The sequence below is a fragment of the Semicossyphus pulcher genome, unplaced genomic scaffold (assembly GCF_022749685.1).
Source record: "Semicossyphus pulcher isolate SPU_LCO1_2020_fin unplaced genomic scaffold, fSemPul1.0.p SCAF_16, whole genome shotgun sequence".
Taxonomy (NCBI): domain Eukaryota; kingdom Metazoa; phylum Chordata; class Actinopteri; order Labriformes; family Labridae; genus Semicossyphus; species Semicossyphus pulcher.
Window position 1 is genome coordinate 4,456,512 of NW_027211670.1, and position 17,682 is coordinate 4,474,193.

At 41.3% G+C, this 17,682-nt stretch overlaps 1 protein-coding gene across 1 annotated transcript in view; it reads right to left on the bottom strand.

Moving 5' to 3' along the window:
- Positions 1-17,682, bottom strand: part of abcc3 (ATP-binding cassette, sub-family C (CFTR/MRP), member 3) — a 57,101-nt gene continuing 39,419 nt past the window's right edge. The window contains exons 19-31 of the mRNA XM_069664699.1: positions 16,402-16,585; positions 16,200-16,308; positions 15,907-16,060; positions 14,847-15,054; positions 13,963-14,273; positions 7,642-7,841; positions 6,571-6,697; positions 5,320-5,421; positions 4,650-4,796; positions 4,407-4,565; positions 2,813-2,979; positions 2,490-2,684; positions 1-1,104 (exon numbers count right to left, since the gene is read on the bottom strand). Coding sequence (XP_069520800.1) covers positions 993-1,104; positions 2,490-2,684; positions 2,813-2,979; positions 4,407-4,565; positions 4,650-4,796; positions 5,320-5,421; positions 6,571-6,697; positions 7,642-7,841; positions 13,963-14,273; positions 14,847-15,054; positions 15,907-16,060; positions 16,200-16,308; positions 16,402-16,585 — 2,175 coding nt within the window. The 3' untranslated portion in view covers positions 1-992. The remainder of the gene's footprint in view (positions 1,105-2,489; positions 2,685-2,812; positions 2,980-4,406; positions 4,566-4,649; positions 4,797-5,319; positions 5,422-6,570; positions 6,698-7,641; positions 7,842-13,962; positions 14,274-14,846; positions 15,055-15,906; positions 16,061-16,199; positions 16,309-16,401; positions 16,586-17,682) is intronic.

A 17,682-nucleotide genomic window follows, 5' to 3' on the forward strand; every position in this document is an offset into this window, starting at 1 on the left:
GACCTTTTACCTCAAAATCAATGGATATCATGTGAAAGCTCATTGTGATCAAATACTTAAGTTGTGCTGCATTTAGACAATGATTTCTCCTCAGTCTGTGGCTGACATTTTAAATCTGATCCTTGTTTCATTAGCAGCAGACTATTAACTGTAATTATCAGCATGATAATGAGTAGGAATAAATGCTTACATTATCCTCTGACTTTGTATGAAGGAGTCTCTGTTAATAACCAGTGGCCCTTCTAATGACTAGTAAACAGCCCTTTGATGTGTGAAATCGTGGGATGGCTTACTCCTTACATCACACATCATCCAGACAGCACACAAACATTGTTCTTCCTTTTTTTAATAAAGGCATTGTCATATCTCATATTTTGGTAGTACAGAATTCAAGTTTTTATAGATTTGGTTCACAAAAGAATCACATATTTAACTGAGCAAACTTCCCTAGATGAAACAGTTCTTTAAAAAGTAGCTTAAATAACGGTACAGTACAAAAATAAGTGGGTTTATCACAAAAGGATGTTTTTTTTCTTTTGAGGAAAGTACAGTGGCACAGCATTTTTCTTTGTAGAAAAAATAAAATAAAAAAGTTCCTCCTTTTCTTTCTTTTTGTTGTTTGTTTTGCAGCAGACAGCTGATAAAAAAAAAAGATACATTCACTGGCTTTCTTTATCCCACTGGCAGAAGGCACTAAAGAGCAGACTTGGATCAACTAGTACTTGCCCTTATGGCTTGTTATGATTCCTATTCAGATGCCTAAGGGCCGTTGTTTGCCACACAGGACAACACAGTCAGTGCCAGAAACGTAAGACGATCACAGAAAAGTATGTACAGTAAGTGTCCTGATGTGGGTGCAGACAAACACTACAAATATTGGCAACTTCTAATTGATCCAAGTCTGCAAAGCTTAAATCCAAGCTTAATTCAAAACCAGCAGTACGTGCCCTGATCCTCCAGCCTGGTTTGTAACATTGGGACAGAAGGCGCTTCTATTGTGTCAGTCCTGCATCCTTCGCCATGCCGTAGAAGATTCCTCTCTGTGATAAGAGGTTTGTAGGAGTGTCAAACTCGGCTATCTGTCCCTTGTCCAACACCAGCACTCTGCAAGAGGAGAGAGGAGAAGAGAAGTCATTCACAGAGTCTGTACTATATCTGGGCTATTTCGCTATTTTAAACCTATGCTCTATTGTTTACATATTTTCAAATGACTGGTAAGCACAAAACGTTATGGAAGAGCTTCAGTAGATTTTAAGCCTGACATGTGTAAGGGCTTATCGCTACAACACAATATCTGCAAGTACACCTGATTGAATGCAGGGTCACATTGTTATTCTAAGGCTTTGTTCACACTGCCTTAAAGCCTTAGTGCTCAATTCCCATTTCTTGCTCAGATCTGATTTTTTTCTTTGGCTGTTCACTTTATTTTTAAAATGTTGCTAATATCAGATTGCAGTGTAGACTGGTCCTTAACTGACCCGCATGCGTAAAGAACAATAACAAAGACTACACGCAGCATGCTGTTGTAGTCAGCGTTTACGGTTTCATGTATAAATTGATGTGCCGTTGGAAGCCAGCGAATTAGCCCCAACCAATTTATACATGAAACCGTAAACGCTGACTTCCACGGCACCCATGTTTGTTTATGTACGACAGCGTGCTGCGCGTAGTCTTTGTTACTGTTCTTTTGCGCATCAGTCAGTTCAAGACCGTGACTTGTTCACACAGCAATCTGATATTGGCCACATTTTAAAAACAATGTGATCAGCCAAAGAAGAAAATTGGATCTGACCAAGAAATCGGAATTGAGCGTTTGCAGAGTGAATGTAGTCAAAGTGGCCCAAAAGTTCAGATTCCATGTGATTTGTGTTGTTCACACTGTCATGAAAAAAACAGACCTGAGTCACATATGAGCAAAAAAATCTGATTTGGACCACATGTGTCTGCAGTCGGAACGTAGCCTAAGTGTCTGAGAACATTACAGAAAGGATCCCCACAGAGAAAGACCTTTCTGATAAGGTAAGATCTTTTTTCCCACCAGAATCTGCCGTAGCATATCTCTCTTTAAAGCCACCAAACTCTGTTGACAAAATAATCTAATATTTGGTTAATTTGTTTTGTTTGTTTGTTAGTTTGGAGCGAACACAAGATTTGTTTAACACACAATAACGCACACAAAGAAAACAACCAATCAAGAGAGACAAAGAACTCTCATGTCCTGTGAGGTAAAATTACTGTTTTTGTCTATGGAGTCTGGTGGCTTTGAAGATAATGTCTTTTTTATTGTATCTTAATCTTTAAAGGTCCATCTCTGTAGGAATCCTTACTTTTACTGCTGACAACTTCTCACCAGTGATCAGCAAGTGGCTGAAAACACACAGATGTGCTGTAACATGCCAGCAAGAACACTGAAGAAAAGACTGCTCAAAAGTAAAGATACAATACAAGATACAAGTACTCATATAACACTACCACTCAAAATACAGAACCTTGTATAATCCATGATTGTGTTGAGTCTGTGAGCAATGGTAAAGACGGTGCAGTCTTCAAACTGGATCCGGATGGTGGACTGGATGAGATCATCTGTCTCCAGGTCGATAGCAGCTGTAGCTTCATCCAGGATGAGGATCCTCGTCTTCCTCAGGAGAGCTCGAGCCAAACACACCAGCTGCCTCTGGCCCACACTGTCATCAGTACACAACACATCAATCACAGCACTGCAGAGAAACTTTCCTCTGTCTACTCCCACTAATACACACAAAAGTTTCCTTTCCAACGCTGCTTTACTGCATCTTCTTCCCCCTGAGCTTACCTGAGGTTCTCTCCTCCCTCTGAACACTCCAGCTCCAGTTTGGCCGGCTGGTTGCTCACAAACTTGTGGAGGTGAGAATGTTCCAGAGCTTTCCACACCTCTTCATCGTTGTACTTCTCAAAGGGGTCAAGGTTCATCCTCAGAGAGCCTGAGAACAGGACGGGCTCCTGTGGTGGAGAACAGACTTTGAAGGTGTTGAACGATAAGAGACCAAATACACCTGGACTAGCCCGCCTTTCATTCGTCGTTGGCGGTTGTACGGTAGTTACACAAGTTTTTAGTCAGGTCAAGAAGAAATACAGAAACTATCAATAATGCATTCTCTTAATTGTGGTTTAATTAATTAATTCAGTATCTTTTTTTTTTAATTGCCTATCATTCATTTCATTTGCAACAATAGAACATAAATAAATCTTGTGTTTGAGAAGTGACAATATCTTTTCAATTATTATCAGCTGTCATGATTCAATTTTTAAAGACAGATGTATTAGTTTCCTGTCCTCATAAGTCGTCTCTACTATCTGTACACTGGAAACAGCAGGCACAGCTAAGCTTAGCTACAACGTTATAATGTCATTTAGCAGACGCTTTTATCCAAAGCAACCTACATCTGAGAGTTCATACAACACAAGCAACGATCAAGACAGGAGGAAACAAAGTCAGCAACAGCTCCGACTCTGCAGACCGAATGGAGATTGGTAACTCATCCCACCACCTTGGGACTACTGAGGAGAAGAGTCTAGTTAGCAACTTAGGGCCCTGTTGTTAGCGTAGTGGGCGGGACGGAGTGTAGACCTGGATGAGGGCGTTCAGGTAGGCAGGAGCCGTTTTTGTTGCTGTTTTGTAAGCGAGCAACAGGGTTTGAATTTTATGCGAGCGGCGACTGGGTGACGTGCTGTTTTAGGTTGATTAAAGACCAGTTGCGCTGCTGTGTTCTGCATCATCTGCAGGTTTGAATGTGCATCCAAGAAGGCCTGCCAGTAGGGAGCTGCAGTAGTCAATGCATGATATTACAGGGGCCTGTACCAGCAGTTGCGTTGCATGCTCTGACAGGTAGGGTCTGATCTTCCTGATGTACAGGGCAAACTGACATGCCCGAGCAATCGAGGCCACATGAACCTTAAAGGTTAGCTGGTCGTCAGTTATGATGCCCAGGTTCAGGCAGACTTAGTGGGTGTAAGTTCAGTTTGTTCAAGCTGGATATTGATCAGTGGTTGCACAAAGAGGGTAAACAGCTAGCCTGGATCAATCGAAATCTAAAAACAAATCTGCAATCAGCACCTCTAAGGCTAGCTAGTTAAAATAATTAGTGGTTTCACAAAGAGATCTGAAAAATGTTGTGGGAAGACAAGTTACTTTCTGCTGTGGTTGCTGGTTGTTGACAACCTCATGATGAAACAAGATTTGGGTAAGTTGCTGCTCCTGACCACGAAATATTAAAACCAAAGGTTTTACAAATTAGCTTTTCTGTTGGATTGCAATATCGAAACCACAGATGAAAAAAAGTACTGGGCTTAAAATGTGATATCCATAGAACCAAAGTTTATCCTCTCTCTGCTTCTGATTGGAACGTGTGTGTGAATGTGTTGGTTACCTGTGGAATGATGGTGAGTTTGGACCTCAGGTCGTGCAGGCCTATGTCGGCTATCTTAACCTCGTCAATGGTGATCTCTCCTGCAGCAGCTTCCAGCAATCGGAAGAGGCAGAGCGTCATGGAGGACTTGCCGGCTCCTGTACGACCCACGATACCAATCTGTAGAGAAGCACAGCTGTGATTAGAGAAGCCACCCTGTTGACCTATTATTGTTTATTGATGGATTCAGCACACCCTCCCCACCTTCTCTCCGCCTTTGACGCTCAGAGTGAGCTTCTTTAGGACGAGGTCCAGTCCCTCTCTGTACCGAACGCTGTAGTCGTGGAACTCCACGTTCCCCCTCATGGGCCATTCAAGTGGGGGCTTCTTGTCCTCCACCTCCCAGGGGGCCTGTGAACACCAACGCAGCATTTCTGACTAGGAAAACTTTCTGAACAACTCATTAGCCTGCTGGGCTTCTAGCAGAACTGATTTGTTTATCACTCTGAAAGTCGAAGAGTTGGACCTCAGTGTGAGCAAAGTCACCGGGAGCTGCCAGACATTTATTTCACACCTGGGACACACTGGATGCTCCGAACAAAGGCTGGTGCTGAGAAAGAACGCTGTGTACAGTACAAATGCTCTGTTTGTCTTACGTAACAGAGGGGCCCTTGCTGGCACCAGGTAATCTAACGTCTCTGGAACTAGTTATGGTTTATAGGTCTTGTGTTGTTTGAGAACATGTCTTGGCAGCAGGACAGCTTTTTTGGAATGTGGGTAAATTCCTACGTTTAATAGCAGCACGAAGCCAACACTATGTAACTTTTGAAAGCAAACACATGCACAGCTCAACTTCTGTGGAGGATTACAAAGGGACAGCAGCGGGCACATCGTCTATGTTCAAACATACAAACACACATATAATACCAGATACCTCTGTCTTGGTCTCAGAGTACTCCTTCACTCTCTCCACTGCTACTATGTTGTTCTCCAGATCTGAGCACATTCGCACCATCCAGTTCAGGGACATGGTCACCTATGAAACAATAAAGGTCAATGCCATGTAATGTATTTCTGTGATATCCAATAGGTATGTCTGCTGTAGCTTGGAGGTATGATTAATTACAATATGACTTCAACTATATCCACAATTAGAATCAGCTGCATGTGAAAACTACTTCATATGTTGCAGTTGAGTGCTTAAGATCATAACCAAGGTTTCAGTAAGTAGCAAAACATATTAGATAAATAATTAAATGCATTAGCTAAAGTAGGTAAATGGTTAGAAAAACAGTGATAAATTCATATTGTTGAATATTTAGCTTAGAGAAAATGGTATAGATAAATGGTTAAAACAGTTAGCATGAAGTTATAATTAAAGGGCTAGTTAGCAGAAAGTAATCATCATATGGTGAAAATAGTTAATCTAAAGTAACTGAAACTATATAATACTTAGGTTAAAGTAAAGGATAAGTTGTTGAAATAGTTAGCTTAAAGTTAAAGATGAATTAATATTTATCTTTATATAAAATCAGCAATAAAAGTTTAGAATATGGTGTTTGGTCGATCATATCTCTGTTGTCACTTTATCATTAGCATTTAATCCGGTATCATTGGAAAGCTCGTTAATTTCCCTTTCCAATGATGGTCCATTTGTAAGGATCGTGCATTTGTGGGAAGACCAGTACATCTGAGAAGTGGGTGAGGTCCCAAGGAAAATGTGCCAAATTCCCTCCCATTGAAAAACAGTTCAGACTATTCTCCTGTTGGTATTCACTCTATTGTTTTGTTGTTTTGTTTGGGGGATTGTATGATTCAACTCTATCAGTAACAAGAAACAAAGAAGACATATTGGTAATTTGATGTTTTATGTATTGAACTACAGTGACTTTTTTGCTACTAAATGCTTTGCTATGTTCACCCGGTAGTTATTAACTTTGTCTGATGCTTGGTGATGTGTTTATAGTGCTTGACGGGTTTATCGATTTTCGGTTAATCGGTTTATATATTTAAGTTTTTTGGCAGGCAGTTGGAAATTAGGTTGATGAGAGCAGAGTTTGCGGCCGTAGAGAAAAATCAGCTTAAAAAGAGTCCAGAACATTTAACTAATGATAGCTACTGCTGTATGTATGTAATTTGCAGTAAAAGCAGTTAAATGCTACACATTGCAGTAGTAAGTGATTACCTGTAGAGCGTAGGACACTGACAGGCCCACAAGGCCGGGGTTCAGACTCTCCTTTCCAGTCACAGCAAACAGAGCTGCAAACAACACGATGCAGTTCCCAATGAACTCGATACGCACACCAAGCCACCTGCGCGAAGCGTGATAGTTAGAAGAAGTCAGACCTGGTGGAAAACTGAGGAACTTTTATATGTTTCAGGTGTAAATATGTTACAAAGTGCAACAACCATAGGATAAATAAGCATTCAATCACATATTTTCAGGCATGCTGTACTACTGGTCACTGTAAATGAGCGATGTCACAGCGGTTGATTTGATGATGTCTTTGTCGTTCTGTACTCAGCCACTAGTCTGATAGGAGAGGCAGTTTAGATTAGCATTGGCCGAAGCTTTATTATGTCGACGTGAAGCACAGCAGGTTTAAAGTTTAGCATCTTCTATGAGATAAATGTGTGATCAGCAGAAGTTTGAATTCATTCATAGATGATTTTTTATCTTTTAAGTACAAATTTTGTTACTGATATTATGACAAACTTATATGATATAGGAAAAGTCAATACTTTGCACTTTGAATTATGACAGAGTTCTGTTACGGTAGAAGCCATCTGGAGTCGGATCGAGCTACAATTTTGACCAATTTCCTAATAAAGGGATGATTTTGTAATCATGTAAAAGAGGCTTTTGAACCTAATCGTTTATTTTAATTATAAATCATTTTGGTTTAAAAAGGCAGTTATGTGTCTATGTGGCTTGAAGCAGTGACTTTCTACAGTCTTGTCATCCTCATGAGCACGGAAACAAGCGGAGAGTCAGGCGAGCTGTTTTCAGTCTTTGTGCTTAGCTAAGTTAAACAGCTGCTCGCTGTATTGTAGTTTCATATTTATCCTACAGATCGGTATAAAATCTCCCCTTTTAATTTGAAGCACTTTTCCAAAAATATCCCCCCATATCTCTACAGCTGCCTAATCCATTAACACCAGCGGCTGCGTACAGAAGGATAAAAGATGATGCAAAGTCTTTTCAACAACACTGAAACACAGCTGCTGTTCTTCTGAGCTGAAACATGAAACTTACCTGTTCGACACTATACCAGGGTAGTAACTCTTTTGGTTCTCATCCACTTTCACATCACTCATCAGAACAAATGCAGAGTGTCTGCCATAGGCTCGGATTACACTAGAGCCAGTGACGGTCTCAGAGAAATGGGAGTATATGGGAGAGCGGCTGACCGACTCCAGACGCTTTAGCTGCCGAGACGTGGCAACATAAAATCTCTACAGGGGTTGGGGGGAGAGAAACAAACACAACATTACAACTGAACAAGTCCTCACAGATGCTCAGATATTTAAAAAGCAATAATGATGCACACAGATGAGCCCACACACACTCACACACTCGCAGGCACGCAGAGAAAGCCTGTGTGAACAAAACACCTGCAGTGCTTATTTAATATTCCAATTTACACGTTTGATAGGATGCCAACTAAAGTTACATAAGCTCCTCAGAGGAGGTGAGTTCAAAGTCTGCATGTAAATCAGCTCTCCTCTGTTTACCTCAGTGATGCCTTACACTGTAGGCTGCATGTAACCCTATAATAAAGTTACCAACATAGAAAGAGGACCATTAATCGCTTGTTAAATGTCCATTTCTGTACAATAAAATAAATGTGTTGTTAAACTGCAGGTGTTTTCTTTTATCACACATATTAAACATCAAATTTATAGGCTAATAATTAAATACAGTTCTTTCAAAGATGTTAGATTACTTTCTACACGTCATGTTAAAGAGTGGTTTGGCAGAATTGTTTGCAGAATGTCAACGAGTATCATTATAAAAGAAGCCCCTCTACAGGAAAGATTATAGACAGATGATGCAACAAAGAAACAGGCCATGCAGGAGGGATGCCATGACAGACATATGAGCTAGTGTCAGTACAGCTGATTTCATTAGGAGGTCCAGTTAGTGTATTATATTGAAGGTGAGCACAGATCAAAAACGCCCCATAGTCAGATTCCCTTCAGTGATTGATGATTTCAGGTGAACAAGATTTGTAAGTGTAGCATGTTTAGGAAATGAGACAGACTCATTTGATTGATTGTCTGATTTACTGCAGGCTCCTTACATTGCTTTGAACTATATGAGAGGTTCTATTAATTGAATGATTGATAGTGTTTTATTTTTAAACTTGATAACTGAAGGCTAGGCTTAAACCTAATTTAGTTTGTATGATATCTACTCAGAAGGGTTAAAGGGCTCCTCCAATGCAAGCTGTGTCAAAAGCAAAGTGGCAGAGTGACTTGGATCAAGCTCCACTTGGTACTAGATCCTTTCTATTTCAAAAACAAAGTCTCAAGCCCAAGATGAAACATCTCTTTGTTTGTTTTATCCCTTGCAATCTTGGTTGTGTATTTTCACAGACTGATAAGTGTTCCTTGCAACAGAAAGGATTTTGGTGGAGTGCACCTTTAACCAGACGTGATAGCAGAAACAGGCCAAACTGTGCCATCTGGAGGTCCGGGGAAGGGGTGCATTTTTCTTACCTAATAGTGTATTATCAAATCTGAATCTAAAATGGCCATTAAAATAAATTATATAAAAACCACTTACATGAGCACCTACAGCTGTCACAAGCTCTTAATCTCATTTTAAGAACAAGAAGAACCCAGAGATGAACCACAACCCATCGGTCTTAAAGCTAGTCAGAATCCAATACTCCTCATCATGCAAACAACTAGCTATTTTTTTTGCAACAAAGTTGCTGTATTATTTGGAATTCATTATATTAATGGTATCATTAACAAAATCAATGCAGCAGTGATGAACACTATAAACCCTTCATTTAATAAATGCTGTCAGGCAGAGCTGCTCCTGTGGCAGGAATAATCACACTGACCCTTGGTGAAGAGGTCTCTTCTGGCACTCAAGGTCTTTGCAGATCTGTAAGTATTGTTAGATCAACACTGGATGGAAAAAGAGCTCTCCTTGATCTATAGTGTAAATAGTTTCTTTCAATCCTGAGTAGCAACATAACAGTATAACTAGTAAGATTAATTCTGCCTCCAGAGCGGCTCTGCCTCTGAGGATTAATGCCATACCAGTAGAATTACAAAAAATCTGAATAAGAATTTTACTTTAGTCAAGCTTTGTTTCAAATGATAAACTTTAAAGATCATTCATGTAGCAAACTGGAACAATGGTGCTGCTGCCACAGACTAAAACTACAGATCAGCCACTGAGCCAATAAGGCCCAGCCAGCTATGACTACTGGCTAGCAGAGACCAAACTACACTGCAGCTACAGCACTAGAGCAGCAGTGATCAACACCCCAACCACATGCAACAGTCTACCAGCACACACACCCAACACTCGCAGACATGCATGTTGTATTAATGAGTTAGCAGACTTGTTTCCTATTTACCTGAACCCACCAATAGAACACCATTAATGGGGCTATGACTATGAGGAACATTGGGGTGAGGGCAGAGCATATGAGCAGCACATTCAGTGTGTACCAGAAAGTGCGCATCCATATGTCAATATTGTCTGGGATGTGGGAGTCTATAGCATCAACGTCTTTGCTGAAGCGGTTTAGTAACCGCCCAGTGGGGGTGCTCTCGAAGAAGGTCTGCGGAGCTCGCAGGACCCCCTGAAGCATGTTGCAGTGCATGAGCTTGGCTGCCCGCAGCATACTGTAGCCCCGGCACAACAGGCAGTTAACCAACAACAGCACACCTGTGAGAAGATGGATGGAGGGAAGGGGGAGGGATCAAGTGTGACAACACAACAACACCTGCGTTAAATGGATTAGGAGCTGTTCCTAATGTCTTATGAAACATCTACTGTAAAGTCAGATTTTACAAAGTCACATTCCCCCATTGAGACCGAAAACAAGATGGTTAAAGGTTTTTTTCTATTATCAGTTCTGCTCAGTTTTTTCTTGTTGTGTGTCATGTCCTGAATGGTTCCTACTACTCGTGCTTACGAGAGTACAAAACCATCATGTAGCTAACTACTGTTTTGTGACTACCTGGATGCCTGCCAGTGGCAGTAGACTGAGTGGATGTCTCCTCACGCTCTGCACAGCTCAAGATCTCATATGAAAAAAGTCACATAGGCAACATTAGCAATGTAGCTTTAAATACAACGTGGTAGCTGACTCTCGGCTTCTCAGAATCTCCTCTCCCCAAACAGGTACCGAGAAAGCAGCATGACTTCAATTCTTCCAGTCTGTTTCACTCTTACTGGCTACCAGTGGCAGTTAAGCAGGTAGATGATTCATACCAGCAGTTTCACATAGAAACAGACACTCAACTACTGGTTGACCCCAGATACAAATGGTAGAATGGCGGATGCTACAGTGGATCCAGAGGCAAGGCAGGTTTACCTGCTACCCCACAAGCCTCTTTGATTGTCTCAACAACCTAGTTGGAGAGCCTTTTTAGACCGATCTCGTCCCTTGCTTTGAGTGCTTGAAGATTTGCATTGCTCAAATGTTCTGCCACTGTCTGAAATGGACAAACAACAAAATCCCATTCTTCACCAACTGACCTTCAATCAATGTTGCCATGGCGTACAGATATAGCTGCCACTTGAACCTTCAAGGTTGTAGTAGCCTTGCTTATTTTTAAAAGAAAGTGAACTGAAACTACCACAGTTTGTCTGACAAACAGGTCCCCGTGTAACTGGCCGAGGAGTGTGAAGCAACCATATGCTTCATGGCCACCTGGGGGCAACTAGGGTAACCCTGGAATTTGACAATTTTACCCTGTGCAGCACGAGAGCTATCAAAGAGATTGAAGGGAATGCATAGCCAGCTGTTGGGGAGAAAGTCCAATTTAGGTGTGATACCGGAGAGGACAATGAGTTGTGCACTCTCAGGCAAATAGGTGTAACTGGGCTCCCATGTACCAATCCTAAATCATCTGCACTACCTCAGGGTAGTAACCTACATTCCCCAGGGAGCAGCCTCTGGCCTAAGAGGTAATCTGCCACAGAGTCTGATTGGCCTGGGAGGTGCACTGGTCTCAAGGAGGACAATTGGGAATGAGCACATTTCCATAGTGTCTGTGCTTCCCTTAGGGACTTCAGTGACCTTGTCCATCCTTTATGGTTGAAATGACACACAGCTGTCATGTATGTCCAAATGAGAAAATGCTTGCCCTTGGACTTGAGTGTGTCAGGACAGGAATCAGAACCTTTCAGCAAACATAACACACAAATGCAGCAGGTAAACAGATAGCTAGCCAGTCAGGCAAATGTCTGACGATGACAGAGGAGCTGTCCTGAAGCACCAATACCAACTTGGTGACTGAAAAGCTCGACAACGCCTCTTCTACCTGAGGAAACTGAGAAGAGCGAACCTGCCTCAGAAGCTTCTGGTGAATGTCTACCACTGTGCCATTGAGAGTGTGCTCACATACAGCTGCACAAAGGCGGACCACACTTGACCTTTTGCTCTCAGGCAGAAGATACAGGTCCATCAGGCAAAAAGGTCCAGGATGATGAACAGTTATTTCCCCCAAGCAGTCGGAGGGTATCCAGCTGCACTCTGACCTTTGAATCAAAGGCAGGATAACAAACACCGAACAACACAGAATGGGCTTTCCTCCTTGGACTTGCAACATACAGAACCAAAAAGGCGCAGGCTACCACGTGGTCTTCATACGGGTGATGGGACTTACAGTTTGACTACATGTCACACACATTCCTTTGTATATATGAGATCTCAACCTGCGCTGCGGGCAAGGAGACATATCCAATTCATTTACTGGTATGGTAGCCAGGAGGAGTTAACAGAACTACCATAGATGTGTACTACGGGCAAGTTTGACAAAGCCAGGTGTTTCTTTGACAAAGAAAATAGATGGGGATTTTAATATAATTGGAATAGTAAATACATGAAGAGTGATCGATTACTGAAATCAGTATTCCACTGGGATTATTATTTTTGGCTTTGGCTAAATATAGCATGTATCATCTGCAGACTGTCTTACAGATTGAAATAGTTGACTGAACTTCAGGGCAATGATACAAGTATATATTAAAAATGTACAATGTGTGTGCAAACAGAAAACGTAAGGTGCAGCACTTCTAGTGTGCCAGCAAAGTGGAGGTGGGAGTCAGCTTAAATAAAGTGGTGCAACACAACACATCAATATCCAGAAGAACAACATTGTTTTTAAAGGTGATAAGAGTGCTGTTGATAGACTCATGCAGGCTACTGATTAACCTTAATATACTGCACTCCAATACAACACCAGTCCTCATTTAAAAGTTAGGTTCAATCTGTATACCTCAATGAATGATACTTAGAAGAGTCTTTGTTAGACTCTTAATGAGTCAGTCACTTTTAAGAAACTGTCTTTAATGTGGATGAGTCACATCATGGCTGATACCTATCTGGTGGATCAGATCAGTGCAATAACTGCCCTAATCCGAACTCTTATACAACGTACCTCAGGAACATTAGAGCCTATAACTAAGCTTGATGCGTGTGTAATACATTGGTTTTAAGCACTTTGTTCGGTGTTCGTATTACACGAAGATTAAATAGAAAATGTGCTCACTGGCAATTCTGTACTCTCCATCTCCTAAATTACAAAACTGTTTAAAAAATCTAAAATCTGCTTAAAAATCAGTAATTTGATTTAAATATGATTTAACACGTAGATACTTTTGAAGGAGTTCATTAAGAAAACTGTGAGGATTTCTCTACAAACACAAATAACCTTTCAGCTAACCAGCCAACTGCTCTTATACTATCTTAAAATCAGACTCATTTTGCCATGACAACAAAACAGCTTCAGTCACATAAATAGGCTACACATAACAAGTGTTACATGTTCAGCTTAATAGACATCATTAGAGTGATCCTATAAAACAAACCCAGACACCCTTCAGATAGTCACACTGGCCTACAATAAAGACCCATAAAGGAAAGGAGATCCTGTTGTGTTAACTATTGTCCTCCACTAGAGGGAGGTTAAAGATCACTAAAGACTGAGAGGAATTACTTTTGGAGCATCAACTTCAGTATTTTGTATGCATGTCGGGGCCGGCTGTATTGCTCAACATGACTGTGTGCATGTCCTAGTGTGTGTGTGATTATGTGTGTGAAAGGGTGTGGAAGCAGGCTGCGGGCAGGACAGGAAGTGCTTTTGCTGCGGAGAGAGCAATGTGAATTCATGATTGAAAAGGAGATAATCACGACTGCAGAGGCTCATCACGGACAACAGCACAGGCTACGGAGGAACAAAAGCAAAAACTGGAAGGTTAAAAAAGCTGCTGCGCCAACATGCATGGCATGCCATTCAGGAAGAGGAAGAGTCAAAAACTTGGAAAGAAAAGAGGAACAGGAAGCATCATCTGGCACATGAGCATCATTCTCCTCAATACCTGGACAAAGACGTATATGAAAGCCAAGGGCGCTATGACAACAGCAAAGATGGGTGTGCTGGAAACGATAACTATCATGGTGGAGAGAGAGACGAAGACAGTGCCCAGTAACATGAGCACAGTGGCTGGAAGAGCCTCGTCTATGATGTAGATGTCCTTGGAGAAGCGGTTGATGACGCGTCCTATGGGCGTGGTATCAAAGAAAGACTGTGGGGTGTGAAATTTGTTGTCGAGCAGATTATAATGCAGCTTCCTGGCTGCGCCGATGTTTCCCATGGCTAGTGTGAAGGAAGAGATCATGACCAGGATACCTAGAAGGAACCAGAGGAGGTGGAGTGGAGGAAAAAGATATTGGAGAGGAAGGTTTTAATGTAGAATGAGAAAGCGATGGAATTACTAGATGACACCGACTGCAACTATCCTGAATGTAAAGATGTAAAGGTTAGAGATCCAAGTAACATTGTGTTGCACATACACAGCCTTTGTGCATTGACCCAACAAAAACCACCAGACAATAACAATGCATACTAATTGGTATACATAGTTGTAATGGTGGCCCTTTATGTCTGTGCATTTTAGCTATGTTCTGTGAGTCCAAAGCACCTCTTTACTGAGCAAATTGTACAAAAAGAAACATTTAAACCCAAATACACTCAGTAAATATAATGAGACAAAAGCAACATAAAGCTGTGTGGGTGGAAGCCGCATTTGGCACCATGGGGTTGAAATAGCGTTTTAAGTTCAATAATAAATTCAGCACCATGATGTGGCAGCACATTAAACACAGTTTAAACCTCTTTGCAAAAAACAGGTATCTCTTCAATAATATTTCAGTAAAAACATTACAACATTTATTCTTTTGAATTTTAAAATGAGCTTCTTACCTTGTGCAATGCCCAGCGCTGCGTACACCCCCACCCTCATATTAACATTCTGCTGAGTCTGATTTCTTGAGGCGTCATTGGTCCATTGGCTGAGCCAGACGTTTGCTCCGATGGCCGCTGCGCTCTGACAGCAGTACAGGAAGCAGATGAACACTGACAGCAGAGGTCCCACCGCCTTAGCATACTCCAGGTACACTTTTGTTTTCACCTGGTGTGGAGAACGGAGACAGAACGGTTTAAAGACGAGATCGTTTAAAGAGTTTAGACAGAGTTAGTTCATAAAACCTCAGTGACAAAGGCAGAAAAACCACCATGTTTTTATAATGGAGATGATTGTATTTGTTACTTTATGTTTTTTAAACACATAAATGCTGCACCACACTTGTATAGCGCCTTTCAAGTCTTCTGAGACTCAAAGAGCTTTACACTACATGTCAGCATTCTCTCTGTCATATACACATTGGTACACTTATTTAGTGCCATACAGGGTCACTAATCTGCTCATCACTGGCTCACATTCACACACCACAGGCTATGTATCCAGGAGCAGTTCAGGGTTCAGTCTCTTGCCCAAGGATACATCGGCATGTAGACTGGAGCTGGACATTGAACCACGACCTTCCGAATGGAGGAAGACTGACTCCACCTCTGAGACACAACCGTCCCCCATGGTGTGATATTGCACATTATGGGGATAAAGACACCGAACTTTTGATTGAGAATCGAATGCCTTGATCTGTCTGCAGCATGATGCATGTATGATCTGAAACGTTTTGATGGGAAATGTATCAGGTTTTATTCTATTCCTCTTCTTAACTGTGATGCCGCCTAAAATACTGGATGAGAAGTGAGAGTAGTGTTCAAATGAAATCAATAGATTACCTATGGCATTTAAATAAGACCCATAGTTTTAGTCTGTTAGAACAACATTCTATTTCTGTGTCAAAATAAACTTACAAAACTTTTATAAAAAAGGCTAAATGTCTTTCTGAAAATAGAAAAGGACATTTAAAGCTTTTTGAAAGAGAGAAATGTGGAAATAGGAATTTGACGGACTGACCCTTCCTGTTTCCGTTGTCTCTGCCTGGATGAGTTTCTCCCCCTCATGTGACTTCTTCTTTTCCTGCTCACCGTGTTTCCTCTGGCTGCAGCCCTGCCTCCTCACTGAGCGGCATCTGGGGTTCTCTCCGTCTGCTGAAATAACGCTTATCTGCCTGTAGGGAGATATGAGAGAGATGTAGGGTATATATTTGGAGAACGGAGGATCTTTCATGAATATGTCTTCTATATTTTCATTACATTTTAAAACCCTTTTTAGTGACCAAATGTTTCCTCTTAAAATACTTCCTTTACCTTATGAACTTCCTCTTGGCTTCATTTATCACTGGTTCATTGTCCACCATGTCTGTGTGGTTGCTAAGGGCATCCTCAGGGAACAACTCCTCCTCTTCCAATAAGTCCTCTGTAAAGCATTGACAGAATTTTTAAAGGGCTTTCTTCAAACAGCTCATCCATAAAATCCTGCATGTTTGTAAAGAAGGAAGTAATGCTCTACCAGTAGCCTCCTCCTCCTCTACGATGTCCTCCAGGGTGTAGTTCCGGAGAAACTCTGCGAAGGCTCCGTTCTGCTTGAGCAGCTCCTGGTGGGAGCCCATCTCTGACACCCTGCCATCCACCATCACCATTATGTTATCGACCTGCGGCAGGAAGCTGATGCCATGTGTCACTAGAATACGTGTCTGAAATCAAACAACAAAAGAAAGCTTGTTATGTTGCAACCACACGCATGAGAACATAAAAGCAAAGATAAAGACGAACGTAAGCACACTTTATATTTCAAGCTCTGCTTTAGAGACATCTTTAGTGATATAAAATGTGCTCTTTCACAGCAGATACACAGGAACTCAAAAGCTCTTATCAGAAACTGGTGTCATGAATATGAAGCAACAAGTAATAAAGTGATGAAGTGATAAAAGTTACAGCTTCCTCTCCAGTAAAAGATAAGATACAACTTCCTATACTGAAACATGGCAGAGTCTTCAGCCCCTGCTAGCAGCTCTTTGAAACAATATTATATTTGCAACAAGTTGTTGAGTTGTTTCCAACTGTTTGATTATACTGTGCACTGTGTGTGCTCTTTGTTGTCTGTCTCTTTGCTGCTGTTTAACACCGGAAATTTCCCCATTGTGGGATCAATACAGGTTTTTTTATCCTTATTCTTGAAGCAGAACCATGGTCACCAATTTAGGTTTACATACGAGTATTCTTATGTTTGCTAATGAGTTTGTTCTTTGCGTTGATGTATTATACGACAATTAAAAACTTAAAGGAATACTCGACTCAAAAACATGATTCACTTTATTTGCAATGTAAGGGAACATAAAAAATAGAATGTTTTTTTGTCTTATGCTGTGCAGCTCCGAAACGATTCAGATAACAAATATGAAGAAATGCACACACCTACATCCAAACATTGCCTTACAGATAAAAATAGAAAGAATACATAAAAAAATAATGTGTTTATTGGCTCCAAGTAGGAATGAAAATGAGGCATAGGCCTATATGTGTGAGTGAAGAAGGCTAATAAGTAAATGTAATGTGATTCAGAGTTAGTAGGGGCTGCTGTGTTGCTGTGTTTTTCTCATTATTACATCTGTATGACTGCTGTCGGGGGCTGAGACAAAATGCAGGCCCTTATCCAAAGCTGGCAGCTGTAGTGAAGCGCTTGCTTTGCATCCCTGCCTCATCAACCATTTCAAAGAACATATTTTCTGGTTTTCTTGAGCTCTATTGAACACTGAACTTATGCAGACTGTGTGCAGGGCAGATGTGCTGC